Source organism: Pygocentrus nattereri, chromosome 25 (assembly GCF_015220715.1).
Source record: "Pygocentrus nattereri isolate fPygNat1 chromosome 25, fPygNat1.pri, whole genome shotgun sequence".
NCBI lineage: Eukaryota > Metazoa > Chordata > Actinopteri > Characiformes > Serrasalmidae > Pygocentrus > Pygocentrus nattereri.
The window spans coordinates 29,934,196-29,944,195 of NC_051235.1; the positions used below are offsets into that span (position 1 = coordinate 29,934,196).

At 36.4% G+C, this 10,000-nt stretch overlaps 1 protein-coding gene across 1 annotated transcript in view; it reads left to right on the plus strand.

The window, feature by feature from the left end:
* The window catches only part of adamts18 (ADAM metallopeptidase with thrombospondin type 1 motif, 18), a 133,420-nt gene that overhangs the window by 3,281 nt on the left and 120,139 nt on the right, over window positions 1–10,000 (plus strand). Inside the window, exon 3 of the mRNA XM_017717899.2 lies at window positions 1,438–1,760. Within this exon, the coding sequence (XP_017573388.1) occupies window positions 1,438–1,760 (323 nt within the window). The remainder of the gene's footprint in view (window positions 1–1,437; window positions 1,761–10,000) is intronic.

A 10,000-nucleotide genomic window follows, 5' to 3' on the forward strand; every position in this document is an offset into this window, starting at 1 on the left:
TGAGAAACTGTAGAACAGACTCGGTTTATATCACAATACCTACATTTAGAGTCGGTTATTCATTCAGTCTAATGAGAAACTGTAGAACGGACTCGGTTTATATCACAATACCTACATTTAGAGCCGGTTATTCATTCAGTCTAATGAGAAACTGTAGAACAGACTCGGTTTATATCACAATACCTACATTTAGAGTCGGTTATTCATTCAGCCTAATGAGAAACTGTAGAACAGACTCGGTTTATATCACAATACCTACATTTAGAGTCGGTTATTCATTCAGTCTAATGAGAAACTGTAGAACAGACTCGGTTTATATCACAATACCTACATTTAGAGCCGGTTATTCATTCAGTCTAATGAGAAACTGTAGAACAGACTCGGTTTATATCACAATACCTACATTTAGAGTCGGTTATTCATTCAGCCTAATGAGAAACTGTAGAACAGACTCGGTTTATATCACAATACCTACATTTAGAGTCGGTTATTCATTCAGCCTAATGAGAAACTGTAGAACAGACTCGGTTTATATCACAATACCTACATTTAGAGTCAGTTATTCATTCAGCCTAATGAGAAACTGTAGAACGGACTCGGTTTATATCACAATACCTACATTTAGAGTCGGTTATTCATTCAGTCTAATGAGAAACTGTAGAACGGACTCGGTTTATATCACAATACCTACATTTAGAGTCGGTTATTCATTCAGTCTAATGAGAAACTGTAGAACAGACTCGGTTTATATCACAATACCTACATTTAGAGTCGGTTATTCATTCAGTCTAATGAGAAACTGTAGAACGGACTCGGTTTATATCACAATACCTACATTTAGAGTCGGTTATTCATTCAGCCTAATTTATTGCCGCGCTGGTGATGATGCGAGCGCACTGGAGATCATTTTGATGATCATTCTCATGGTCTTCTGTGAATCTATATGCCCTCTTCGATGGCACGGCCGTCTACAAGGCTTCCTACTTCTAGCCTTGTATATGGTCACTGTTCTCCTTCAACAGAACAGTTTCTTTAGAGTCCATCTGCTTCTTCAATCTAAATAAACACAATTTCTTCTAATAACTGAGCAGATTGAGATGTTCTCTGTGGGTGAAATCCATATGAAAGTATAACTCTCCCGACTCCCTAACATCCCTCATTTTAACACGAGTTGCTACCTTCCTTTTGCAAACCCTTTGGCCACAACTTTTTCAAAGTATTACGACTTTATTTCTAATATATTACAACTTCATTCTCGATGAATCATACCGTGTGACTTTTTGTGTCAAAATAATAGGACTTTATTTTCAAAGTGTACTTTTACATTTTTTTAACCGTGCCCCTAAACGACCGTCGTACCTGAGCTGTAGAAATCAATAGAATTTTCCTCTGGACCTGAATTTGAGTTGTTACACTGTTTTTCACCTCGCGTTCCAGATTACATGTTTGTGACTCCAGTTGAAGTGGACTCTTTTGGAGACTTCGTTTCTCATGATGTCTCGAGGCACCGGAGCCGGAGATCTCTGTCGGGAACCTGGCATCAGAAGCCTGTACACTACCACCTGTCTGCATTCGGCAAGGAATTACACCTGGACCTGCGGCCGGCCAGCGTGGTGGCTGAAGGCTTCAGAGTACAGACTTTCGGCGTGGATGGCATCACTATGGCTGAAGTGGATCCTGCAGTTCATAACTGTCTCTTTCAGGGAACCGTGAGGAACCACTCAGCTTCATCTGCAGCCATCTCCACCTGCACTGGGCTGGTAAGCAACTTCTCTGACAGTAAGAACAGTAATAATTGTGAATGATTTTAATCCATTATGAATCTGCAGTGTGTAGTTTTACAGTGTGACGGTAATAATTGTGGAGTGATTTTAATCCAGTATGAATCTGCAGTGTGTAGTTTTACAGTCTGACTGTAATAATTGTGGAGTGATTTTAATCCAGTATGAATCTGCAGTGTGTAGTTTTACAGTCTGACTGTAATAATTATGGAGCGATTTTATTCCAGTATGAATCTGCAGTGTGTAGTTTTACAGTCTGACTGTAATAATTGTGGAGCGATTTTAATCCAGTATGAATCTGCAGCGTGTAGTTTTACAGTCTGACTGTAATAATTGTGGAGAGATTTTAATCCAGTATGAATCTGCAGTGTGTGTAGTTTTACAGTCTGATGGTAATAATTGTGGAGTGATTTTAATCCAGTATGAATCTGCAGTGTGTAGTTTTACAGTCTGACGGTAATAATTGTGGAGTGATTTTAAACCAGTATGAATCTGCAGTGTGTAGTTTTACAGTCTGACTGTAATAATTGTGGAGTGATTTTAATCCAGTATGAATCTGCAGGGTGAAGTTTTACATTCTGACCTTAATAATTGTGGAGCGATTTTAATCCAGTATGAATCTGCAGTGTGTGTAGTTTTACAGTCTGACTGTAATAATTGTGGAGTGATTTTAATCCAGTATGAATCTGCAGTGTGTGTAGTTTTACAGTCTGACTGTAATAATTGTGGAGTGATTTTAATCCAGTATGAATCTGCAGTGTGTAGTTTTACAGTCTGACTGTAATAATTGTGAGTGATTTTAATCCAGTATGAATCTGCAGTGTGTAGTTTTACAGTCTGACGGTAATAATTGTGAGTGATTTTAATCCAGTATTAATCTGCAGGGTGTAGTTTTACAGTCTGACTGTAATAATTGTGAGTGATTTTAATCCAGTATGAATCTGCAGGGTGTAGTTTTACAGTCTGACTGTAATAATTGTGAGTGATTTTTATCCAGTATGAATCTGCAGGGTGTAGATTTACAGTCTGATGGTAATAATTGTGGAGCGATTTTAATCCAGTATGAATCTGCAGTGTGTAGTTTTACAGTCTGACGGTAATAATTGTGAGTGATTTTAATCCAGTATGAATCTGCAGGGTGTAATTTTACAGTCTGAGTGTAATAATTGTGAGTGATTTTAATCCAGTATGAATCTGCAGTGTGTGTAGTTTTACAGTCTGACTGTAATAATTGTGAGCAATTTTAATCCAGTATGAATCTGCAGGGTGAAGTTTTACATTCTGACTGTAATAATTGTGGAGTGATTTTAATCCAGTATGAATCTGCAGTGTGTGTAGTTTTACAGTCTGACTGTAATAATTGTGGAGTGATTTTAATCCAGTATGAATCTGCAGTGTGTGTAGTTTTACAGTCTGACTGTAATAATTGTGGAGTGATTTTAATCCAGTATGAATCTGCAGCGTGTGTAGTTTTACAGTCTGACTGTAATAATTGTGAGTGATTTTAATCCAGTATGAATCTGCAGTGTGTAGTTTTACAGTCTGACAGTAATAATTGTGGAGTGATTTTGATCCAGTATGAATCTGCAGGGTGTAGTTTTACAGTCTGATGGTAATAATTGTGGAGCGATTTTAATCCAGTATGAATCTGCAGTGTGTAGTTTTACAGTCTGACAGTAATAATTGTGAGTGATTTTAATCCAGTATGAATCTGCAGAGTGTAGTTTGACATTCTGACTGTAATAATTGTGAGTGATTTTAATCCAGTATGAATCTGCAGTGTGTGTAGTTTTACAGTCTGACTGTAATAATTGTGGAGTGATTTTAATCCAGTATGAATCTGCAGTGTGTAGTTTTACAGTCTGACTGTAATAATTGTGAGTGATTTTAATCCAGTATGAATCTGCAGTGTGTAGTTTTACAGTCTGACGGTAATAATTGTGAGTGATTTTAATCCAGTATTAATCTGCAGGGTGTAGTTTTACAGTCTGACTGTAATAATTGTGAGTGATTTTAATCCAGTATTAATCTGCAGGGTGTAGTTTTACAGTCTGACTGTAATAATTGTGAGTGATTTTAATCCAGTATGAATCTGCAGGGTGTAGTTTTACAGTCTGACTGTAATAATTGTGAGTGATTTTAATCCAGTATGAATCTGCAGGGTGTAGATTTACAGTCTGATGGTAATAATTGTGGAGCGATTTTAATCCAGTATGAATCTGCAGTGTGTAGTTTTACAGTCTGACGGTAATAATTGTGAGTGATTTTAATCCAGTATGAATCTGCAGGGTGTAATTTTACAGTCTGAGTGTAATAATTGTGAGTGATTTTAATCCAGTATGAATCTGCAGTGTGTGTAGTTTTACAGTCTGACTGTAATAATTGTGAGCAATTTTAATCCAGTATGAATCTGCAGGGTGAAGTTTTACATTCTGACTGTAATAATTGTGGAGTGATTTTAATCCAGTATGAATCTGCAGTGTGTAGTTTTACAGTCTGACTGTAATAATTGTGGAGTGATTTTAATCCAGTATGAATCTGCAGTGTGTAGTTTTACAGTCTGACTGTAATAATTGTGAGTGATTTTAATCCAGTATGAATCTGCAGTGTGTAGTTTTACAGTCTGACAGTAATAATTGTGGAGTGATTTTGATCCAGTATGAATCTGCAGGGTGTAGTTTTACAGTCTGATGGTAATAATTGTGGAGCGATTTTAATCCAGTATGAATCTGCAGTGTGTAGTTTTACAGTCTGACTGTAATAATTGTGAGTGATTTTAATCCAGTATTAATCTGCAGGGTGTAGTTTTACAGTCTGACTGTAATAATTGTGAGTGATTTTAATCCAGTATGAATCTGCAGGGTGTAGTTTTACAGTCTGACTGTAATAATTGTGAGTGATTTTAATCCAGTATGAATCTGCAGGGTGTAGATTTACAGTCTGATGGTAATAATTGTGGAGCGATTTTAATCCAGTATGAATCTGCAGTGTGTAGTTTTACAGTCTGACGGTAATAATTGTGAGTGATTTTAATCCAGTATGAATCTGCAGGGTGTAATTTTACAGTCTGAGTGTAATAATTGTGAGTGATTTTAATCCAGTATGAATCTGCAGTGTGTGTAGTTTTACAGTCTGACTGTAATAATTGTGAGCAATTTTAATCCAGTATGAATCTGCAGGGTGAAGTTTTACATTCTGACTGTAATAATTGTGGAGTGATTTTAATCCAGTATGAATCTGCAGTGTGTGTAGTTTTACAGTCTGTCTGTAATAATTGTGGAGTGATTTTAATCCAGTATGAATCTGCAGTGTGTAGTTTTACAGTCTGACTGTAATAATTGTGGAGTGATTTTAATCCAGTATGAATCTGCAGTGTGTAGTTTTACAGTCTGACTGTAATAATTGTGAGTGATTTTAATCCAGTATGAATCTGCAGTGTGTAGTTTTACAGTCTGACAGTAATAATTGTGGAGTGATTTTGATCCAGTATGAATCTGCAGGGTGTAGTTTTACAGTCTGATGGTAATAATTGTGGAGCGATTTTAATCCAGTATGAATCTGCAGTGTGTAGTTTTACAGTCTGACAGTAATAATTGTGAGTGATTTTAATCCAGTATGAATCTGCAGAGTGTAGTTTTACATTCTGACTGTAATAATTGTGAGTGATTTTAATCCAGTATGAATCTGCAGGGTGTAGATTTACAGTCTGACGGTAATAATTGTGAGTGATTTTAATCCAGTATGACTCTGCAGTGTGTAGTTTTACAGTCTGACGGTAATAATTGTGAGTGATTTTAATCCAGTATGAATCTGCAGGGTGTAGTTTTACAGTCTGACTGTAATAATTGTGGCGCGATTTTAATCCAGTATGAATCTGCAGGGTGTAGTTTTACAGTCTGATGGTAATAATTGTGGAGCGATTTTAATCCAGTATGAATCTGCAGTGTGTGTAGTTTTACAGTCTGACGGTAATAATTGTGAGTGATTTTAATCCAGTATGAATCTGCAGGGTGTAGTTTTACATTCTGACTGTAATAATTGTGAGTGATTTTAATCCAGTATGAATCTGCAGGGTGTAGATTTACAGTCTGACGGTAATAATTGTGAGTGATTTTAATCCAGTATGACTCTGCAGTGTGTAGTTTTCCAGTCTGACGGTAATAATTGTGGAGCGATTTTAATCCAGTATGAATCTGTAGTGTGTAGTTTTACAGTCTGGCTGTGATAATTGTGGAGCGATTTTAATCCAGTATGAATCTGCAGGGTGTAGTTTTACAGTCTGACTGTAATAATTGTGAGTGATTTTAATCTAGTATGAATCTGCAGTGTGTAGATTTACAGTCTGACGGTAATAATTGTGAATGATTTTAATCCAGTATGAATCTGCAGTGTGTGTAGTTTTACAGTCTGACGGTAATAATTGTGGAGTGATTTTAATCCAGTATGAATCTGCAGGGTGTAGTTTTACAGTCTGACTGTAATAATTGTGGAGTGATTTTAATCCAGTATGAATCTGCAGTGTGTAGTTTTACAGTCTGACTGTAATAATTGTGAGTGATTTTAATCCAGTATGAATCTGCAGTGTGTAGTTTTACAGTCTGACAGTAATAATTGTGGAGTGATTTTGATCCAGTATGAATCTGCAGGGTGTAGTTTTACAGTCTGATGGTAATAATTGTGGAGCGATTTTAATCCAGTATGAATCTGCAGTGTGTAGTTTTACAGTCTGACAGTAATAATTGTGAGTGATTTTAATCCAGTATGAATCTGCAGAGTGTAGTTTTACATTCTGACTGTAATAATTGTGAGTGATTTTAATCCAGTATGAATCTGCAGGGTGTAGATTTACAGTCTGACGGTAATAATTGTGAGTGATTTTAATCCAGTATGACTCTGCAGTGTGTAGTTTTACAGTCTGACGGTAATAATTGTGAGTGATTTTAATCCAGTATGAATCTGCAGGGTGTAGTTTTACAGTCTGACTGTAATAATTGTGGCGCGATTTTAATCCAGTATGAATCTGCAGGGTGTAGTTTTACAGTCTGATGGTAATAATTGTGGAGCGATTTTAATCCAGTATGAATCTGCAGTGTGTAGTTTTACAGTCTGACGGTAATAATTGTGAGTGATTTTAATCCAGTATGAATCTGCAGGGTGTAGTTTTACATTCTGACTGTAATAATTGTGAGTGATTTTAATCCAGTATGAATCTGCAGGGTGTAGATTTACAGTCTGACGGTAATAATTGTGAGTGATTTTAATCCAGTATGACTCTGCAGTGTGTAGTTTTCCAGTCTGACGGTAATAATTGTGGAGCGATTTTAATCCAGTATGAATCTGTAGTGTGTAGTTTTACAGTCTGGCTGTGATAATTGTGGAGCGATTTTAATCCAGTATGAATCTGCAGGGTGTAGTTTTACAGTCTGACTGTAATAATTGTGAGTGATTTTAATCTAGTATGAATCTGCAGTGTGTAGATTTACAGTCTGACGGTAATAATTGTGAATGATTTTAATCCAGTATGAATCTGCAGTGTGTGTAGTTTTACAGTCTGACGGTAATAATTGTGGAGTGATTTTAATCCAGTATGAATCTGCAGGGTGTAGTTTTACAGTCTGACTGTAATAATTGTGAAGTGATTTTAATCCAGCCTGAATCTGCAGGGTGTAGTTTTACAGTCTGACTGTAATAATTGTGAGTGATTTTAATCCAGTATGAATCTGCAGGGTGTAGTTTTACAGTCTGACTGTAATAATTGTGGAGTGATTTTAATCCAGTATGAATCTGCAGCGTGTGTAGTTTTACAGTCTGACTGTAATAATTGTGGAGCGATTTTAATCCAGTATGAATCTGTAGTGTGTAGTTTTACAGTCTGGCTGTAATAATTGTGAGTGATTTTAATCCAGTATTAATCTGCAGGGTGTAGTTTTACAGTCTGACGGTAATAATTGTGGAGTGATTTTAATCCAGTACGAATCTGCAGTGTGTGTAGTTTTACAGTCTGATGGTAATAATTGTGAGTGATTTTAATCCAATATGAATCTGCAGTGTGTAGTTTTACAGTCTGATGGTAATAATTGTGAGTGATTTTAATCCAGTATTAATCTGCAGGGTGTAGTTTTACAGTCTGACTGTAATAATTGTGAGTGATTTTAATCCAGTATGAATCTGCAGTGTGTAGTTTTACAGTCTGACGGTAATAATTGTGAGTGATTTTAATCCAGTATGAATCTGCAGGGTGTAGTTTTACAGTGTGACTGTAATAATTGTGAGTGATTTTAATCCAGTATGAATCTGCAGGGTGTAGTTTTACAGTCTGACTGTAATAATTGTGGAGTGATTTTAATCCAGTATTAATCTGCAGCGTGTGGAGTTTTACAGTCTGACTGTAATAATTGTGGAGTGATTTTAATCCAGTATGAATCTGCAGTGTGTGTAGTTTTACAGTCTGACTGTAATAATTGTGGAGTGATTTTAATCCAGTGTGAATCTGCAGCGTGTAGTTTTACAGTCTGACTGTAATAATTGTGGAGTGATTTTAATCCAGTGTGAATCTGCAGTGTGTAGTTTTACAGTCTGACTGTAATAATTGTGGAGTGATTTTAATCCAGTATGAATCTGCAGTGTGTGTAGTTTTACAGTCTGACTGTAATAATTGTGGAGTGATTTTAATCCAGTGTGAATCTGCAGCGTGTAGTTTTACAGTCTGACTATAATAATTGTGGAGCGATTTTAATCCAGTATGAATCTGCATTGTGTGTAGTTTTACAGTCTGACTATAATAATTGTGGAGCGATTTTAATCCAGTATGAATCTGCATTGTGTGTAGTTTTACAGTCTGACGGTAATAATTGTGGAGTGATTTTAATCCAGTGTGAATCTGCAGTGTGTGTAGTTTTACAGTCTGACTGTAATAATTGTGGAGTGATTTTAATCCAGTGTGAATCTGCAGCGTGTAGTTTTACAGTCTGACTATAATAATTGTGGAGCGATTTTAATCCAGTATGAATCTGCATTGTGTGTAGTTTTACAGTCTGACTATAATAATTGTGGAGCGATTTTAATCCAGTATGAATCTGCAGTGTGTGTAGTTTTACAGTCTGACGGTAATAATTGTGGAGTGATTTTAATCCAGTATGAATCTGCAGCGTGTAGTTTTACAGTCTGACTATAATAATTGTGGAGCGATTTTAATCCAATATGAATCTGCATTGTGTGTAGTTTTACAGTCTGACTGTAATAATTGTGGAGTGATTTTAATCCAGTATGAATCTGCAGTGTGTAGTTTTACAGTCTGATGGTAATAATTGTGGAGTGATTTTAATCCAGTATGAATCTGCAGTGTGTGTAGTTTTAACAGGCAGTAATAACTGTGGGATGAATGGTCTACTATAATTGGCTGAACCTGCAGGTCCATGAACATAACCTTGTTGAACATAAACTTTATATCAACATTCACACTGTAACCTTCCAGTGCAGGTTTTCGGTAGGAATTTAATGAAATTCATCACTTACATATATTTAGTAAAAAAAAAACATAAAATGTATTTTTTTATTTAAAATTTATTTTTAAATTGTAGACACAAAAAGATTGTGGACCAGAATGTATGTGTACTATGTATCACACATACCATTCCGTGCTGATATATGTTCATGTACTCTTTGTTTGTGTGGATATGCATGTAGTTCTTTTTGTGTGGAATTTTACTTCTAGACATCTAAGAAATCCCACATACTGTGTTTGGAAATTCATTTACATTTACGGCATTTGGCAGACGCTCTTATCCAGAGCGACTTACAGTTTGATCAATTTACACAGGTAGGCGAAGGCGGTGTTAGGAGTCTTGCCCAAGGACTCTTATTGGTTTAGTGTAGGGTGTTTGCCCCGTGGGGATTGGATCCTACAGCGTAGAAGGCAGAGGTGTTACCCACTTCAGTATACCAACTACTAGAAGTTCAGTGGATAGACATCACATATATTGATATCCATGGACACACGTCCATATTCTCTTCTTCTGGATGGAGAAACCTGTCTGGCAGGTATACAGTCTTAAAAGAGACCTCATATTAGCTTTTGTTTTTGTGTGTGTCTGAGGTAAAGCCATACCTTGAGTCTTGTGAAAGGGCTCTACCTCTGCTCCTCCTCTTCTACTTGTGGATCTATTGTGCCATGTTTGCATTGCTTCCTCGTCTCTCTTGTTCACCGCAATTAAAGCCAG